Genomic DNA, 20,394 nt, shown 5'->3' with positions numbered 1-20,394 from the left:
TTTTTCTGTTATCAATCATCTAGCTTTACTGTCAACTGGATCCTTCTGGACAAAATGTCCAGCACACAGCTGGATAAACACGTCATGTGGTGTGTGAGCAATTGGCTCACGGGTCAAGCACAGAGGGTAACAATGAATGGGGTGACATCAGACTGGCAACCTCTCACTAATGGGGTTCCACAGGGCTCCATCTTAGCCCCTGTGCTCATCAACATCTTCATAAATGACTTGGATGCAGGACTGGAAGGGATACTGAGCAAGTTTGCAGGTGACAAAAAAGAGAGGAGCTCTTGACTCTCTTGAAAGCCGGGAGGCCCTGCAGAGAGACCTCAACAAATTAGAGGACTGGGCAATCACCAACCATAGAAAGTTCAACAAAGGGAAGTGTCAGATTGAGCGCTTGGGACAGAGCAACCCTGGATGTTCGTACATACTGGGGGATGAGATGCTGGAAAGCAGTGCCATAGAAAGGGACTTGGGGATCCTGTTTGACAGCGAGTTGAATATGAGTCAGAGTGCCCTGGCAGCCAGGAGGGCCTACAGTGTCCTGGGCGCCATCAGACAAAGCATCGCCAGCCAGTCAAGGGAGGGGATTGTCCCGCTCTGCTCTGCCCTGGGGAGCCCTCACGTTAAATATTGTGTGCAGTTTTCTGTAATGCAATATAAGAAAGAGAGCATCCAAAAGAGGTCAACAAAGATGGTGTAGGACCTTGAGGGGAAGCTGTATGAGGAGTGGCTGAGATCACTTGGCTTGTTCAACCGGGCGAAGAGGAGACTGATGGGAGACCTCATTGCAGTTACAACTTCCTTGTGAGGGGAAGAGGAGGGGCAGGCACTGATCTCTTCTCTGGTGACCAGTGACAGGACTCAAGGAAATGGCCTGATGTTGTATCAGGGGAAGTTCATGTTAGATATTAGAAAGAGGTTCTTCACCCAGAGAGTGGTTGGGCACTGAAACAGGCTCCCAGGGAAGTGATAACAGCAAGAAGCATTTGGATGATACTCTGAGATACATGGTGTGACTCTTGGGGATAGTCCTGTGCAGGGCTAGGGGTTGGACTCTGATCCTTGTGGTTCCCTTCCAACTCAGCATATTCTGTAATTCTGTGAAAATATTCTTAAGATCTTTTTTCAGGATCATTTTTGTGTCTTGGGATCATGGAATAAAGCAGAAGTGCTCAGAGGAAGTTTGCAAAGAGAAAATTGTTTCTAAAATAGATTACCTTCTTTTACTGCAGGGTGAATTATTTTATGATTTCCAAGTTTCTGCTTGGACAGGAAACAATAGCTTGGTGGAACACTAGCTGGCTTAAAATGAAGCAGCAGAGCAATTTCCTGAGAGTGTTTTATGCAGGTAAATGGAAAAGTATTTTCTGAATTTCACGGCCTATTTTAGAAAACACTTCCCCAGCTTGCTAGTGCCTCTGTAAGTAAGGTCTTTTTGTTGTTCTTGCATTCTTTGTCGAAGGAACTATGTTTCACGGTAGCAAAGAGATGCCTGTGAGCTTACTTCTGCAGAGCCCTGCTTCTGTTGTGCAAAGGCAGCTCCAGGAACAAAAGGTTTGCAGGATCAGTTTTCATTTCCCAAAATGACCTTGCAAACCTTCATAGACAGATGGTAGTAGGAATGAGAGTTGATGCCATGTCCATTTTGCCCAGACAGAGCAAGTCAATGTGAAAAGCTGCCTGTTCAAGTACAGACGTGTTGGTCACATAATCTGTCCAGTGGATGTTTAGGATTTTACGGAGGCAGCGCTGATGGAAGTGTTCGAAGAGTCGCAAGTGGTGGCAGTAAATGACCCATGATTCAGACCCATATGAAAGAGCAGACAGTACAATGGCTCTGTAAACACTGTTCTTTGTACTTTTCTTCAGGTGTTTGTTTTGCCACACTCTTTTATGGAGTTTACCCAAAGCTCTGTATGCCTTTGCTAATCTGTTGTCTATTTCTTCATCAATCTTACCATCCGAGGAGATGATGCTACCCAGGTAATTAAATTGCTGGACTGATTTGAGGTCTGATTCGCCAGTGGTTGTATGGGGATGATGGAAGACTTCCTGAGGTGCAGACTGATAGAAGACTTCTGTTTTATTCAAGCTGACTTTGAGCCCAAAAAGCTCAGCAGCCTCTGTGTATTGGATTGTGATAGTCACTTGGCAGTGGTGATTGACCACTTCAGTGATTGAGAAGTTTTTTAGTCAAGTTTTTGCATGTGACTGTGTGACTTAAGTAACAACATTTCACCAAAATTCAAAGACTGTAAAATTTCATGGTAATGAGGAACCTACCTTAAAAAAAAAAGAGTTTGCCTCTTGGATCCTTACCTGCATTTTTCTAATATATAACAGTTTTCTACATACCTTTGAAAATGGTCTCTGATTTTATCCAAGATTTTTATTTCAGAGGAATTCTTCTTTGTCCACCTGTGTTATTTTTGTCCGAAGAAAGCAAGCTTGCTTATATTACTAACTTGTGTTCTTAACTTTGTATGGACAAATGAAGAAAATTAAGACAATTTGTTAAATAGATTTCCAACTGCTTAAGAAAAACTTCTTTATACAATAGAAGCTAAAAGTTTGGTCATTCAACATTTAAAAATAAATAAATACCTGGATTTTTAACTGACAGAACAAGATGTATAAAGCAGATGCATTGTATGATTCAGTGTCATTTCTAGTTTAAGGCCACTCACTGGATTTGTGTTTCAGCCAAGGTTTATCATCTATCACCATACAGTATATACCTTGTGTGATATGTAATGGTATATATTGATTTTGCAAAAGAGGCCAGGCTGAGTTGCAACATACAGTTATTACTTGTTTTTACCATGCAAACACAACATTTGAAGGGCAAGACTTTCTGGGTTATAGGGAGTGGACTGTGGTGTGGGTGGTTTCAACCAAGGCCACAGGGGCTGCAGGAACCAGATGGGACAAAATGGGAACAGGAGAAAACTGAGTTTAAACCATTTCTGTAGGTGTGCAGAGGCAGAGGACAAATTTTGATGTATGTTTTATCTGCATGTTGGGAAATGAACATATGTGCACAAGTCTCTATGAGTGTGCATGCACATATGTATATATGTACAAGTTTTAGGTGTGTATCATAATTGCTGCCTGCAGTTTTCAATTCTTAGTCATCAGAGGTCAATGTGGCCCTAACTTTATTCACAGTCTAAGTCTCCCTTCTGTACTTACTATTTATTTATGATAGTCTGTATTCCACTTTTTTTTTTATTTATTTCATATGATGATTTTTATGCTTCCTAACTTGGAGGACTGAAAGTTTTATGTACAGGAGAAAGGAATCAAAGCTTTAATGATATCCATAGAAAATTCTTGTTTAGCTTATTCACACTACTCCAACTTAGTCATTTTACTTAATACTCATCCTAAGCTCCGAGATATATTGTTTGTAAACAACATCATAAAAACATGTTTATGAATGTGCATTGGAGAGAAATGAAAAATGTATTACCAAAGCAAACTGGTGATTTATATTCAAATAAATGTCTGTAAATGCTTTCTTCATAGAGTTTAATACTTAGGTTCACTGTTAAGGTGGGCAAAAAGTGTATACATACGTGTGTAAGTACACATTATATGTTTTTTTTGCAATATATTCTTTATAATATAATTGTTATTGTTTTAGATGATGTTTTCCACTCTGATTTAATATATCCATGCCGCTAATATTTAAAGTCAAACGTTAATTTTTCCCCATCACTGTTAATTTTGTAAATGACTTTACACAATTAAATTTCACAATTGAAGTCCTGGGCAAGTTTCCTAGGAATTTTGTAATGTCAGGCTTTCCCTGTGTTTACTCTTGCAGTCTGATGGCTGTTGATATGCTGATTCATGTTTTACGCCACTGGACAGGTTTTGTTTATTTGGAAGAATGAGCTTAAAGAGGTTTTCTTCTCCAGCTTTTCTTCTCCCTTCCTAGACTATATATCTCCCTTTAATTTAAACTCAGACTTAAAAAAAAAAAATAAAAAAGGAAAGTGGATTTCTGCAGCTAAGCTAAACTGGGGAAATCAATAGAATTTATTATCAGGGGATGTTTAATCTCTCAAGCTAATACAAGACTCTGCAGCTATTGATTACATGCTAAGGATGCACAAACTGTTAGTCGCACATGGAAGCAATAGAATAAACATACTATCAAGAGGAAATGGGCAAATAATTGTCTGTAGTGCAGTTATATTTATGCCTTTACGTCTGATGCAGGGACAGCTGTATTTTGCATCCAAAAAGGTATGTCCTAAAATATATTGAATATCCCCTCATTGCTACTGAAACTGGTGTAGTAGAGCTGATTATCTACGTAATAATTCAGATGTTTTCTTCAGTTCCCTGAGGTATGTGGTCAATAAGAAATTTGTAAGCTGGCTTAATAGGTCAGTCACTAGATGAAGTGAAAAGAGAAAAAGCTCATAGCTTTTCATGCAATTGCATTATAACCGTTGTTTGCACCAAAATAAATCTTTTGTGCTAATTCAGTGTTTATACCATAGTTTCATTCCTTCTGGGTTCCTATTTCACATGATAAATAGATGGACATACCAATGCACACAAAAGTGAATTAGTTTTGTATTTGCATCCATATTTGTTTTGTGTTCGGCATGTGTTACATATTTGAGAATGGACATGCTCACTAATCTCTTTGATTTTTATTTTGGGAATATGTACCTGTTATTTTTTCCTTTCCTGTCAGGGTGCTGAAAAGACTTCAAATTGTACTAATTATGTCAACTTCATTTAACTTCTCTTTCTTTGATGTGCACTATTTTTTAATGCTTCTAAGTTTAAAAAGATTGAAGGCCTGAGTTTCCAAATGTGACTCCCTAAAATCAGGTCTCTACTGAAAACTTTCCTTCCCCTCCAAAACCCGTCATAAACAAACCAACCCAACCAAATAAAGAAAAAAAAAAACACCAAATACCTCAGTTAGACTGTATTTACATACATGACAGCTGTCCTGGTTTTTGTGCATTATGAGAATGAGTGAGTGCAGATACTCCAACACTGGAATATCTGAAATAGTAACTTATTCTAATAACATAGGAGAAGGCTATATTGATCCAGTTGGTAATATAATGTGGTGTAGTTTTGGCTTGGAATATACATAAGTAGGTAGAAAAGAGTCCCTGACTGAAGATAAGTAGTTCATGAACTATCGATAAGTAGTTGTTAAAGAATTGAGGCAGATGCTGCTAATTGATTTAAGCCTTTACTTCAAAGCTATCCTGTAACTCTACTTAGAAATAGTCAAAAATCTGCCAGAGTTACAGACTAGAAACTTGAGTAGAATTGGCAAGAATTATTCTGTCACAGACTGGTTCATGGAACTCAGACTGAAATGCATGGGACTTTTGGAATGTCTGAAGGATCTTCCTGTTGTTAAAGATTGTTATATTGTTAAATAATGAAGTTATTTGGGAGTTAGTCTGAACTAAATTCTTTTGGATTTTTAGATTAATAATCCTTCAAGCATAGGGGCTTCATCATGTATATTCTAAGACAGTTTACCTAACCTAGGGATTTTTGCTAGCTTTGTTCATAACATAATTTATTATAGTATATTCCTTTGACAACAGCAGATCACCCACAGAAGTGCAGAAGTGATCGCAACTGATGTGCATAGTTCTTGCTCAGATTGTGGATGTCTCTTGAAATGTGTAATTCTAGTTCAATCCTATTTAATGAGTCATATGCTTCTACATTCAGCAGTCCTAATCAAGTTTATTGTCTTAGTATCTCTGTAAAAAAAATTGTTTGATTCATCATTAATTAATAACAAAAGTAATAATTGAGAGTAATGCAGCTGAAATGAGCCAGAAACCTTTGTTTATTGTTTTCTTACCACACATCTGACAGTTACTCTGGTTTGGATTGTACTTCCGTTGTCACTTTTCACTCATACCTTTCTTCCAGATTCTTGTCAGGGTTCTTTTAGAAGAATTCTTTACAGCAACAGGACTGTAAACTTTTTTTTTCTAGTTTTGGGAACATTTTGTTTTTGTAGGACCTTGCATGAACTGAGGAAGCAGCAGGAGCCATAGTGACATCTTAGAATAATCCTCTTTTATTTCCCATGTGCCAAGGAAAGAGTTATCCTGGAAAGGTCAGGAAAAGCCACAGGACAGGAAGGCTCATCTTCTCGTAAAAGAAAAGTCTGGAGAATTCTAGTGGCTGTTTAGACTGAGAACATTAGCAGAAATATGAGGACATTGTTTTCTATGTAAGTTTTGTTTTAAAATGTAAGGGCAAGATAATTAAAAGAGCCTCTGGGAGAAACACTGTGCTCTAAGTAATGGGGTTACTACCTTAAACCAAATTTACTGTACTTCTTTAATAATGGTCATACTTTTGCTTTTGTATGTTAGGGTTTTTATTTAAGCCCCACACATCTCTGCAGTTCCCACAAACACACAAATTTGTGCATTGTGACACCTTCCAAGTCCAGTTCGTTTTCACCTCCAGTGTCACCATGAAGACAGCCTGGGTCACTCTTTAACTACATTGAGTGAAATTCATATTAAGTTTAAGCAGGGATTTGAAGTCAACTGCTCAGTGTAATGCCAAACTAGAAGGAGTTCAAGGGGGAGGAAGGATCCAAAAGCCAACCCCAATTCAAGAATTGTATACACAGTGTATGGACAGGATAAGCTGGTTTCCGAGAAGCACCGTCTTTATCTGAAATGTTTGTGCTTTAATATTTGTGTGATTGCTTTCCATTTCATTAGAACAAATGTGCATTCTGTCTGCTAGTCAGAAGATCCAATTCCTCTTTCCCTGACAGGTAAATCTAAATGAAACTGTACTGCAGTCAATATTTAGAATTTCTGGGGAAAGGCAGGAAGATCACAGGACTTGTCCTACTTTACTGGCCTCATTGTGTAGGATTTTTGTCATAACTTTTGGGACTTATGTTTGTTTCTGATTGACAGCAGGCTAATATGTATTATCATTAAAAACAGTTTCTGAGGTAATGCATGCTCTGACCTTGCTACTTCTGCAGCTATGAAGGCTTTTGTTTTCACTGCCATCTCTGCGTAAGTGAAGATAATCTCTGCAAAGGGGCTCAATATTGACCTGTCATATCATGTGTTGCTTATCAAGCACTAAAGAAATTGAATTTCATTTTATCTGGAGCATTGTATTAAATCACTCTGCGGTTGAGAGGTGGTATAGGGTCAACAGGTTCTGTCTCTTTCACCATCTATCCCTGGATTATTAACCTTTGGAGAATTACCAAGATGTTCTTCATTTTATCCTATAAGGTTGGGTTAAATCTTCTTGATCCGTAAATTGTTGCCATTGAGTACCACATACATGTAAGTCTTTTATATAGTTTCTGGATAAGGATTGAGGATTTAATAATCTGTACAAATGTAGAGATCCCTTATCATTCTGGGTTTTTCTGTTTTATTGATATTCTGTCAATGCCTCTGTTTTTAGTTGGTTCAATGAGAGTAAAAGCAGTCAGATTGGATGATGGATATGAGTTACTGAACACTTGGCAGTATTTGCTTGCCAAGAGATAAAGCAGGGGTGAGGAGAAGGAGGATGACAGAGCTGGATTTTGCCAAGTATTAAAAGCAAAGGGCAGAGAGAGAAGCTGGCCATAAGCAGAGGTGAGAATGGGGTGGAGGTCATAGCAGCAGCCCATGGGCAGACAGTCTGGTAGAAGGGAGCCTGTCATCATTAGAGGGGTTCAGGAGAATCTAGAGGTCAACACTGCCACTACCACCGAATCTTCCACATGCCTTGTTGATGTATTTCTGTTTGAAGACCTAACTCTGCCAGTCAGGATGTTCGTGTTTAGGAGCTTGATACAGTCACAGAATATTGAATTTCCTGCAACAATGGAAGGCGGCATAGTTTTTGCTATCACCACAAAGAACTTCCTCCAGTCTTAAATATGTTTTCTGCTGGCAAAAAAAAAGACTTGAAAAAAAAGTAGATTACAAATATCTTTTCCCAAAAATTTTATATTTAAATACAAAATTTAATGCAAAAAACCCCAAACAACTCAAACCTGTTTCATTCAATTTCAAAGTTCTGAAACAAGAAATCTTTCTAAATTAATAAGCAAAATTATTGTTTTTCAAATAACATGTCCTTATGCTCAGATATTCACTTGGTGTCTGAGCACTTTCTTTTCAAACTTGTTTTAAGAAAATCTTAAAAAAACCCCACAAAACTCTAAAAAAAAAAAAAAGGACTAAAGTTGAGTATTGGAGTTAGCATTTTGGTGGAAGTATTGGCACATAAATTGTAAATGAGTGTTGCTGCTAGCTGCTGCTGTTTGATGTCTGGAGCACTGGTAACCTGGGAAGTGGTTACCATTCAGTTTTGTTGTGGTCCTGGCAGTAAATCACTTTGTAGCTTTGAACAAGCTATTAACCTTTTTTTGTGCCTCTTTCTCCTCACAGAAAAGGATTAACATTTCTTACATGTCTCACAAGGGTAATTGGTAGATTAATGTTTGAAAAAGATTAAGTGCCTTCTGCCATTATTATTGAAACTCCAACAGACAGGTTAAGGAATGAACAGGTATATTGAGACCATCTTTTTTCTTCCCTCTTTGGCAGAGGGTGCCGATTTGTCTTGCGTAGTTCAACAGAGAAGTGAGAAGTCATGGGATTGAAAACCTATGTATTTTGGATACAAATTCTTGATGGGAGTGAAAGAGGAAAGATGGAAAACCACCTGGAAGACAAGATGTGAATCGAATTACTGAAATTTGCAGTACTGAAAGAATAGCCAGAGATCAGAAGAGAATGCATAAATTGAAATTATATACCAGTAAGGTTAAAGAAATATTTCAGTGAAACACAAACCCTAAACTGTGACAGAGAAGTGGAAAAAAAAGCAGATGAACATTTCTTTTTACCCCTATCAAGAGTTAAAAGTTATTCCTAATGAGATGGCTGAGATTTTTGGGAAGCCTACTCAAAAATTCAATAGTGTTTTATCTGAGAAAAGTAATTATTTGAATATTGCTTTCTACTGAGGTGTTACAGATGGAGTCTTTGTGGTATGGTAGTTTAAAACAATTGGTCTTTACCTCTAGAGATTCCCAAGATGAACATTGCCCAGAAGCAAGAGGAAAATTGTGTTTTTAAAGCATCATTTTAGGAGCAGTGGGACAGTTGGCAGAGTTTACCAAAGCTGTTGAGAGACTCTGCAGACTTTAATTACCATCTCGATATTGCAGAAGTTGTTTAATTTCTGCCAAAGAATGGAATGGTTGTGAGAAAGCGAGATCGCACTCTGTCTTTCATTCTTTCCTTTTTGACAGGTGAATAAAGGATGCTTTTCAGTATCTCCTCTGATACTGTGACACATTTGTAAAATTTGCATAGAATTGTAAAATAATTTTTCTTTAAGATTAACAAAGCTTTTATTTTTTTTTCCTTCTGTTTTAAAAGTGCCGTATGGCATAGCATAAATGCAGTTTATTTCTTGTCATGAAAGATACAAGATGAAAATGGAGTACATTTTCCATTACTGTTTAGTTGGCTTCAAACATTAATAGTTTCATCCATCATGGTCAGACAACATGTATTATGTTGTGTTAATTCTGATAAACTTTGAATTAAGGTTTTATTTCCATCTCTGGTGGGAGTGGTTAGAGGCATAACCTGGATTAGTACAATAAAGAGGAAATTTTTAAAATGAGAAGAATCTCATTTTAGAAGGAAAAATTAGTCTATAACACATTTCTTTGGTGAAGAATATATTTACTCTTTTAGGCCTCACACTCTAAATCAGAGTATGTATCACTAGGTTTTTCACCGTCATTCATGTGAGAAAAAGGCTGATTATATATATACATATATGCATGTATATATAAAAATATACATATAAATTTAACAGTTTTCTTCCTCTATGACACTTCAGTGTGTTCAGTTTTTTCTGAAGTGCTTGCAGTAGCCAAGTGAATACTGATTCTTTGAAGACTCTTACCAGCTCCTTCAGTAGATTTACAGTGTTGGTACATTTTTTTTCCATGACCGCCTCACACCTCCCTGTACTTGTTAAAGCACCAGCCTTTGTTTGCTCTGTAAAACCCCTTTTTTCCCCCCTTCTCTTCAAGTCTCTTATCTTTCAAGGACCTTTTCAATGTTATCTTTCCATTTCAAATTTCTATTTTTACAGTACATGGTATGTTCAGAAAGCTACTGCCCAGGAATTCTACTTATTCATTTGTATTTTTCACCATACATATGATAAATCAGTACTGAAGGGGAAAGGTAACATGCTTGTTCAAAATCCGGAAAGGGAAGGATAGATCAGGAGAACAAATAAGAGTAACTTGTAATCCTTAGCGCTTGTCATGTTACTAGGAATAGCTTTATGTTATATTTAGAATTTGGTTGTTTTGATGTTTAAAACTAAATGTTTGCAGTTTGTCTGGCAAACTGCATGCTGAATAGATTACACTGATTCACATTTCCTTATTTCAGTATACCATCTGTGCTTTTGGCTGGATTTTGCCTGTTTGGAACTCATAAATGCAAGTTACAAAGAACGGTTATGCTCAGAAAGAGAAATCCTATATTTCACTTCCTTAGATAATCTCGACTGTTTTAACCTTAAAACGGCAAGAATGCAAAGCTGAAGCTATGTACTGCAACAGGCTTTATTTTCTCGGGTGATGAAGCCTGTGTTAGCAGGGTATATTTTCACTGAAACTCCAATATATACAGTCATGGTCATGATTTTCATTGTGTTATCATTTTAATCAAGTTCAACGGTGAAAGTTAGTCTTGCATGAGGAATAAATGCATTAGAGAGACAATGAAAGATTGATGACAGCTTGGGGAATGTCACGTAGTCTGCTGGTGGAAATGCAAGTGTGGAGAGCAGCTGAGCTTGGGGAGCAGGTCAGAGATTACTCACTCAGAGTGATGCCCAAGCACAGTTTTGGGGATTCGAAAGAACTGAGATACAGTGTGAATATCCAAAAGCGCTTTTTGCACTATTTCTGAGGGGTTTTGCTTAAATGAATAGCTTCATTACTAAAATAATAAATGCTAATTAATATCCGCATCATTTTTGTAACTGCTAGCTTAGTAAGGTAATTAGTATAATTAGTATACAGCGTTGCATGGTGGCATGATAAATCATAATGTAGTGAATCTTCACTTTTTACCATTATGATGTATTATCTAATTTACACAGGTTAAAAAAAAAAACAACCAGTAAGGGGGAAATCAAGAAGGGAAGCCAGCAGTGACAGCTGTGTGGCCTTTTGGTCACTTCTCTTGCATCTGCTGCCTGTATTCTCAGTTGCTTTGAATCGCTCCACTGATAATTAATAATTCTTTTTCCTACTGTTGTTAAGTCTCAATCACTGATTAAAGCTTGCAAAGAGAGGACAGAGAAGAATTTTAACAGTGTTTTTCATTATGCTCTGTTTTCTAGAACCTATGAGAACACCAAAAACACTGAAGATTGCTGAGATCCAGGCTAGGCACATCGCAGTGGATTGGGAATCCCTGGGTTACAACATCACTCGCTGCCATACTTTCAATGTCACTATCTGCTACCACTACTTCTGCGGACACAATGAGAGCAAAGCAGACTGCTTGGACATGGACCCCAAAGCACCCCAGCATGTCGTGGATCACTTGCCACCCTACACGAATGTCAGCCTCAAAATGATCCTAACCAACCCAGAAGGGAGGAAGGAGAGTGAGGAGACCATTATCCAGACAGATGAAGATGGTATGTGTAAATGCTCTTATGGAAATTACATCCAAGTCTAGTCTAGACAGGTGGTAGGAAGTGGCTTTGTGTGTTAGGATATGTGTCCTGAAGGATGGAAGTTCTCTTCTACTAATGTATTAATTATCCCCAAAATGGTAGCTATAAAAGTATTATAGCTGTCACCCTGCATATACATATAAAACTGTCCACAAAGCGCAAGTCAAACTGGAGCTCTCTGTTAACTATTGGAAAACCACTCATCAGATTAAAGTTACTTTGAAAACTTGGGAATTAGACTCAATCATCCTTATGGGTCTCTTCCAACTCCAGATATTCTGTCATTCCTATTTAAAATTCTTTTGATGAAGTTTTATTGACAAGACAGTTGAACTTACCTTAGTTGGGAAGAAATAAAGAATAGATGTATATATGTTAGTGGTGACACGATCAGTGGTTAGGCTATGAATCTTGATATCAAAGATGCTAAAGTAAAAATTGATATTTTCCCCAGTAATATTTAGAATGTGGTTGCAAAAAACAATGTTAGTTTCCTTTTCTTGTATTTGATTTCATGAAAGTATTGACAACAGCAAAGTGAAGATAGATACTTCCATAGGTAATAAAAATAGAATACTTGAACTAATGTAAGATGATAGATACATAAAAAAGTAAAATTGAAAAAGGTAGTGTGTTTGCTTGCCTATAAAATAAATGAATGAGAAATATAGCTTTATATACGGATAGCAGTCAATGTTAGAATCTGGTAGCACTCTTTTTCCATATATTTTCAATTTTTTAAGAAATAAAAGAGGAATACGTTTACTGTTGCAATAAAGAAGAGAGAACAATTTATTAAATAGGTAGAATGTGAGGAACTGTAGAAAACTACAGACACATAAATGCATCCTATGAAGATTTATTGACAAGTGCAGAATTAGAATATTTCATGGAATTCAAATTATTTTTTAAAGTTAATTATGATCCACGAAGAATTATTTGTATCTGTGTTTACATTATAGATTAATGAATGGTTGCTATTTTCCTTGAGGTTAGATAAAAAGTCGTAGTAATATTGTTAAGTCCATGGCAAATGGATTACTTCTCCTTTTTAACTGAGTTTTCAAGAAAACTTATTGGTTATGGTTTCTGATATCCTTTATCTAGTTAGATGTGCAGAGATGGTGCATGGTCACTGTAGTGGTGCTTTGTCTTCTGGTTTTGTTATGGATTATTCTTGGAAGATGATGCACACAAGGCAGGTTTTGGTCTCAAGCTAGCACACCGGTGTGCTGTCACTGAACCTGTTTCAAATCAGCTTTGGTGTCACAAGTACTGTAGTGTAGAAGAAACCTCACCTAGTGAACAGAAGTTGCTAAGGTAAACTATTTCAAGCAGATGTTGTTTTCATGGAGGGAGTAATACATTTTAAAAGGTGCCTATGTTTAGGCACACTGGTGGTAATAATGTTTGTGACCTGAAAATAGCCTCTTGTGAGCTTTTCTCGGTGAAACTGTTGGGAATAGAATGCAGATTTTAATTTTGAGTTACTGATTGACTTAAAAGTCTTTATCCATTTTGCCATATATTTCAAAGTATATGACATGCAGATAACATGCAATACTGAGGGATTCACGCCTCTGTCTTTCCTTGAGCTCTCATAGCAATAGTAAACTAAATTCTATAGCTGACTGCTTATGTGTACGATGTTAGTTCCATATCTGAGTGATCAAGTGTCTGAAACTATTTTAAAAGGCAGTTTGCAGTTTAAAGCAGAACTCAGACTAAGAAGATGAGAGGAACAGTTATATATGTGATTCTGTGCCACACGTTTCAGATGTGGTCAGATGTAACTTCATTGTCTTCATGACTTTTGCAGGTTTTGTAAAATAAGCATGAGGCTAATTATATCATGAAGGCATTATCAGTGATTTATTTAGGAGAAGGAAAATAGAAATAGAGTGTTGTCCTTAATTTTTGCAAATAACATTAATTAGAAATAGCCCCTGATTACATGATTGTCTGAAACTGCACTTGCATTGTAGTTTTCATAAATAGAAACTTTGAAAACTCCAGATGACAGCAACTGCTAATTAATTTTTTGTTAGCTTTTCTATAGTGTGGGATTCTTTTCAGTGCCATTCTTTTTCATAAAGTACTGCTAAACAAGCAAAAACTTTATAGATGGTTGGAGATAGAGATGCCTACCCCATGTTTTCTTGTCTCTCTTCCTCCCTACCATTTTGTCCTTATCTTCTGTTGCTTTGTCATACTTACCCATGATTCCAAGCTGTCCTTTTTTTCTCTTAAATTGTTGTTTTGTTTTAATCTTTCCCTTCATCTCTCTACACCTATCATCTCATCTCCTTTCTTCTGTCAGGACCTTTTGCACATTTCTGAACTTCTCGAATTCCCTAAAAGCAGAGGAATTTGGACTTCTGTGAGGCTCCACTGTGCAGCAAGGTGGATCTCTGGTTGTCTTTCACAAAGGTTCACATTTGTGTAAGGCTGTGCAGCTGGGTTGTTGGTCTTTCAAAAATTATCTATCAGACCTGCCAGAGGTAGCAGAGGTAGACCTGCCAATGGTAACTTAGCTGCTTATGGTACCAGGAGCAGAATTAACTCAATAAACAATTAGTAGAAGAATGGGGTAAGATTGACAAGCTATGTTTCAGACCTTCGGAGCCACGACTGACAAATGAGGACAGTTTTATTAGCTTGTAATTCAATATCAGCAAGAAAGCAAAGCCCAAGAATATCTGACAGTCTGAAAATAGTCTCTCTTTTGACCAGAGCTAGGTCTGAGTAATTGGTAGTTTAAGTATTTCTATTTAACATGGGAAGATGGAATTAATCTTTAAAGTAAGTTACAGTAATTTCAGAAAGCTGTAATCCATGTAAAATAAAGCCCTTGAGAGAGACGTTGTTAAACAAGTTGTTCAAAAAGAGAATGAAAACAAGGAAATTTGTGTTTTAAGAGTGAAACATCGTTCACTTTGGGAAGAGGGCACATCAGGGACGCAGCACTATCTGTGCTATGACAGGGACCCACTGCTTCTCCGTGTTATTATAGAAGATGGACAACATTTGAAGAATTTAATAAAGGAAGTAGAGGAAGGCTCACACAACCTGGAGCTGCATACATGCTGGGCAAAGATGATGTTCTTGAAGCTGCCTGCTGACCAGCGCACTGCCAGCTCAGAGGGACCCTTTGTCAAAGCAGTGGATGAATGGGATTAAACCAGATGAATGCTTCCTTAATTTTTAATTGGAAACAGATGCAAAAGGCAGTGGATTAACAGGAGTAGTGACATTACCTCTGAGAGAGCAGCTATGGAGAAAGCAAATTGTGAAGCTCAAAGTGTTCAATGGTGATTTTATAACCAGTGAGGGAGTATGTCATCTAACAGTAGGCAAACAAATAATTGAAAAGGATCATTTCAAACAGGATAACTACACATTTTGGGGCTTACAGTATGCCAAAGCTTTGGTCTGAGCCAAAGGACATGCTCATTGGACACAAATGAGGTCCCCTGATCTTTCAGAAACTGTGGATCATTCAGCTCCATGCAGAAAAACCTAGAGCTATGATACCAACTGTCCAACCATTACTCATACTCCTGGAAAAACTCCAACAGGCTTGCCACTGTGGGGAACAGCAGAGGAAGGGGGAAATGTTATAATTAGAGGGGGGGGAAATGAACAGAAACAGTGGAATACTTTGTGTAGCATCTAAATATTTGTCCTGCTTTCAGCTGGAATAGAGTTAATTTTCTTCCTAGTAGCTGGTACAGTACTGTGGTGTGGATTTAGGATGAGAATAATGTTCATAACACGCTGATATTTTAGTTGTTCCTAAGTAATGTTTATACTAAGTCAAGGACTTTTCAGCTTCTCAAGAAGACTGGAGGGGCACAAGAAGCTGGGAGAGGATGCAGCCAGGACACCTGACCCAAAATAGCTAAAAGGATACTCCATACCATGGCATGTCATGCTCAGTATATATGGTGGGGAGAAAGCTGACTGGGGACCACTGTTCAGAAACTATCTGGGCATCGGTCTCTGAGTAGTGAGCAATTGCAATGAACAGAATTTGTTTCAGATGGTCTAATTCTTTTATCATTTCTATTATTATTTTCTGCTTTATTCTGCCTCATCCATCATCTGAGGGAGGATTGAGCAAGCTACTGGGTGGTGCTTAGTTGCTGGCTAAGGTTAAACCATGGCAATGTGTGAAGAGGAAATACCTTTCACCAGCTTCAAGAGGGAGGATTTTATGGAAATAGTTGACATTTAGTAATTTTCCATGATTGACAGTAGTAAGTTTTGTAAGTTGCCTTTATGAAAAACCAAACCAACCAAACAAAAAACCCACCCCTATTTGCTATGGGAAGCATCTTTTTTGTTCCTGCTTTTCCAGTTGTTCTGGCACCCTAGGAAAATGATGGTGGAAAGAAGAGGTAGAAAATATGCTTTGATCAAAGTAAGCAATTCTTTGAGGAGCTTTGAAAAAAACATAGACATAAAGGTCTACTAGTAGTACTTGAAAAGTTGTAAAAATAGCCCACCTGGGAGCAAAAGTTAACATAGGGACGTGAACTATGTCCATTGCAGCAAAGGAGGGCTGCAAAGATTGTTTGAAACGGCAAACTGTCTCAAAAAATGTGTAACCCACTTAACTGAGTGACACATTTATGGATGTCAAGTGAACCAGCTATGTTAATCCTAACGGGGAAAAATTGACAAACAGTTGTAGTTAACAAAGAGAACCCCCCAACTAAGAGATAAAGGTTTCAATGTGAAGTTGTCCATAAATGTAACTGCTAAACATATTGACTTCAGTGCTTCATCTAAGAGAGAGACTAGTGACCTATGTGGCATAAGCAATGACAAAATTTAGTGTCAAGGTAGTCAAATAAGGGAGGAATTTTTATATCTTTAGTAAAAGTGAACTCAAACTAAGTATAACCAAGCTACTCTTGTTGAGTAAAAAGAACCTGAGATAACTTGTTTGTGCTTCATCTTGAGAAAATAATCCTCTTTCCTTTCTTCAGATGGTAAGTTTTGCTGTTGGCATATCAGTGAGAGAGGAAAACTGGTTGCATGAGCATTTTTTGTGTAAGACATCAGAAAAGTTGATCTGTGAGAAAGTAAAAAGAAAACCTAAATTATTAGCACAGATTTATTTTAAGTTTTTTTTAAGGTATTGTAGAGACTAGAAATACTAGATAGGTTTTATATTAATAGCTGAGGAAAAATTTGCCCTGAAACGCAGAATTATTTACCCTGGCTTAGCCATCTTCCTACTTTCATTTCATTTTGGTACCTATACTAGAAACTTTTATAGCTGAAAAAGTGATATTGCATAAAGTTCTTTGTTGAAATTTTGTGTTTGACATAATGATGTTTGCAAATAGGCCGGAATTAGTGGCTATTTCAGGAGTTTTTGCAATGGAATGAGGGCTTGCGCCTGGCCCCACAAGTTTCTGTATTCCTAAGCCATGTGTTAGCTGAAAGCACTCTCCAGATATTGAATTACATACTTTCAGAAGGTTGTAAGGTATGTGAGTATGTGAGGTTATCTTACCCTGAAATGAAGAAACATTTCCAGTTCCCAGAAATAAGGAGTACTGAAGTCAGCATTTGATGTAAAAAGGCATTAAATAAAATACTGCATTAGGTGCCTTAGCCCCTGAGTTCAGCAAATCTGGGGTGGAACAAGCTGACCAAGGAAGTGGTGGAATCACTATCCCAGGAAGCACCTCAGCACCAGGCTTCCATTACAGTTAGGGTTAGGGTTCAGAGAAGCAGGAAGCCTACAGCTCCAGGGGTGCTGGGTCTGGAAAAGTAATGCCAAGGAAATCATGGCAGGGCACCAACATTGCTGCCTCCATACCCTTTGGAATCTGGGCCATCCATGGTGATGGGGACTTCAGCTTCAGCACCAAGTTTCTATTAGGGTTTGGGTTAGAGTTCAGAGGTCCAGAAAACCTACAGCTCCAGGGAAACTTCTCTGCAAATAGTCCAACTTGAGCAATTTCCAAAGAACTATTTTTTTTGTCACCACCTTTGGTGTAAATGTTCATATAGTAAGGACTAGTAATAGGAATTCTGGATTTGTTTTTCCTTTTCAGTATATAAAATTTGCTTCTGTTTAAACCTTAGTCCTGAGTTGCAATAAAGTGTAAAGTAAAAATGGCAAATCCCTCAGAAAAAGCCGATGGAAAGGTGGACCATTTTAATTTCTTGTAACATTTAAACAGATTGATTGTCACTATATTGTAAAAATGAGCATCTACCTTCAGGGGAAGCTGCTGATATGATGTCCTTTTTGAGTACGACAAAGGAATTTTTCTCAATATAACCATGCATATATCTGCACATAACTTTTACCACAGAGCATAGTAATACTCTGCAGGGCTTTCATGGAGTATAATAATAATAAAAATACTCTGTTTACATGCACTTTCATATTTTGTAGCAGGAAAACTGAAGCAATATAAATTCATTTTTATAGTGGTTGGTGTCAGTTAATACATTGTTCTTCCAGAAGTAATGTATTGTAATATAAATTTTCCACTAACTCAGTGTAGAGCAACATTTAAGTGACACTGTTTGTGAATAACAATTTATTTGTGACTGTGACATAATTTAATGCAAATATATTGCTCTAAAATGAATTGATCTGATGTCAAATTGACGGTTTGTACCTTTATGATGCATAGTATTTATAGAAGTCCACCATCCCACATGCATATAGAAGAAAAGATTATCAGCTATTCACTATATGAACATAGAGCTTCATTAAAAGGCTCTGGAGATGCATGTAAATCATGAAAGAAGAGCTTATGTTGTTTGCACTATAAAACCTTGCTGCGATTCCATTTGAATTTATTTCATGTTCCTTTTATATATATGTGCGTTTTATGTCTGTATACTTTTTTATAGGATTTTGTTTTCTTTGCTTAAGTTCCAAATCTCTTCTGAAACCCTTAGAGTTAAACCCACCTAAGTAACTTCACTTCTTCAGATAAGTATATAGCCTGACTTGTTGGGAGTTTAGCATAGAATAATGATGGGAAGGAAAGTGTGTTTTACTGTTGCTGTCACTGGGACATGGTGGGCTCACAGATGGAAAGCAGGTGGAAAGAAAATCAATGGGACCAGAATCTTTTTAAAGAGAGGGTGCAGAGGTGCCAAAAGGTCTGAGTCCAACTCTTCTAGCAACTACTTATACTTTTTGAATAATTCAGATACCTAGCCAATGACAGAAAATGTTAATTAACATACTTCACCTTAATATACACTTGTAGTAGTCTTTAGTGTTTTGATTTAAGTGTAAACTGTCTGTAAGTCCAAGGGGAAAAGCGAGAGCCTATCTACAAAGAAGAATGGGAGCTGAGAAGGCAGCGAAGAGGTGCTGTGGTGAGCTTCTCAAGATGCTCACACAGGCCTGAAAAAAGCCGTTTGGGCTGTTTGTGAGGAGGTTTCTGAAAGCTGTTATCAACACAAGGATGACATTTATCTGGCTGTTTTTCACCTGAGTCCTTGCTAAACATCATATAAATGGAAGGCTCTTAACACTGTTTTGGAAAGATGAAGTTTAAGGTATTTCTGAAGTCTTTAGTCTTGATGTAAGTCACAAGGAATAGACAGCAATGGCTGCCTACAAGGAGAAATGCAGTTTGAGGAAAGTTTGAATCTTCAAGGTAGTATTACTGGCAGGTTACCTTGCTGTTGTTCTGCTGTTGGTGGGTTTTGTTTGTTTGGGGAATTTTTTACTAACTTGGGCCTTTTTAAAATTTCTCTTCTTATCTGGATTTACACAGGTTGAGCAGGTTGAGCAACAAGCTCAACCATGAGTTTTACTTTTAAAAGTATAAAAGGCTCCAAAAATTTGCCCACCAAATATTTTGAAGAGCCCTTGGTATCCAGGAGATACTTTTATTGATAACTTTAGATAAGGGAGTAAATAAGGGAACTTGACAAAAATTTAAAAGGGGAATGTAAAACCAAAACAGAGTATTCCACAAACATATGACTTAGCACATGCTAACCCATACAACTTAGCAAAATCCAACCCATTCAGTCCCAAGTTACCCAAAATATTAAGAATGGAGATTAGGAGAAGAAGAAGGAGTAAAGAAACAGAGAGAAAAGAGATTAAGATAAAATCATGGCTACCACCCGAGAGACCTGTGCTGGTCAAGACGCCACAAAGCAGTTGGCAGGTCCCAAGCAAAATGGTGGCCACGTGCTGCTGTTTTTATCTGCTTTGGCCCTCTGTGGCCACCCCTCCTAGGCATGCCTTCTGACCCACTGGCCGCTCTGGAGCTCCAGGGTGGGGTGAGGGGTGTTGTTCCCACTGTGTGAACCAATCTGAGGCTAGATTTGAGGTTCCAGAGAGCGTGGTATGCGCTGTGCTCCTGGGCTGCTCCAGGGTCACCCCAGAGGTCTCCCAGGGGCTGACGTGTAGGATACGGCATTACCTCACCTCTGTGAGATTCGATCGGTCCCTCCCCCCAACACGCACGCACTTGAGTTGGTTCTGACCCAATGATGTAATAATCCTGTGTCTCTTTATTTTGGCTAACCTGAAGATACTGTGTTCTTAAAGCAAAGTCTCTTGCTCCTGCTTTTCTCTTTTCTAGCTTCTCTTTACCCCTTAGG

At 37.7% G+C, this 20,394-nt stretch overlaps 1 protein-coding gene across 13 annotated transcripts in view; it reads left to right on the top strand.

The window, feature by feature from the left end:
• Positions 1-20,394, top strand: part of PTPRK (protein tyrosine phosphatase, receptor type K) — a 396,664-nt gene that overhangs the window by 288,766 nt on the left and 87,504 nt on the right. For all 13 annotated transcript variants that reach the window (XM_027880554.1, XM_027880549.1, XM_027880547.1 and 10 more), the window contains exon 8: positions 11,443-11,745. In XM_027880554.1, the coding sequence (XP_027736355.1) occupies positions 11,443-11,745 (303 nt within the window). The remainder of the gene's footprint in view (positions 1-11,442; positions 11,746-20,394) is intronic.

This window comes from Empidonax traillii, unplaced genomic scaffold (genome assembly GCF_003031625.1).
Source record: "Empidonax traillii isolate 1590-97213 ecotype Southwest subspecies unplaced genomic scaffold, ASM303162v1 scaffold72:size2462915, whole genome shotgun sequence".
Lineage (NCBI taxonomy): Eukaryota > Metazoa > Chordata > Aves > Passeriformes > Tyrannidae > Empidonax > Empidonax traillii.
This window is presented reverse-complemented; position numbering and strand designations above follow the sequence as displayed.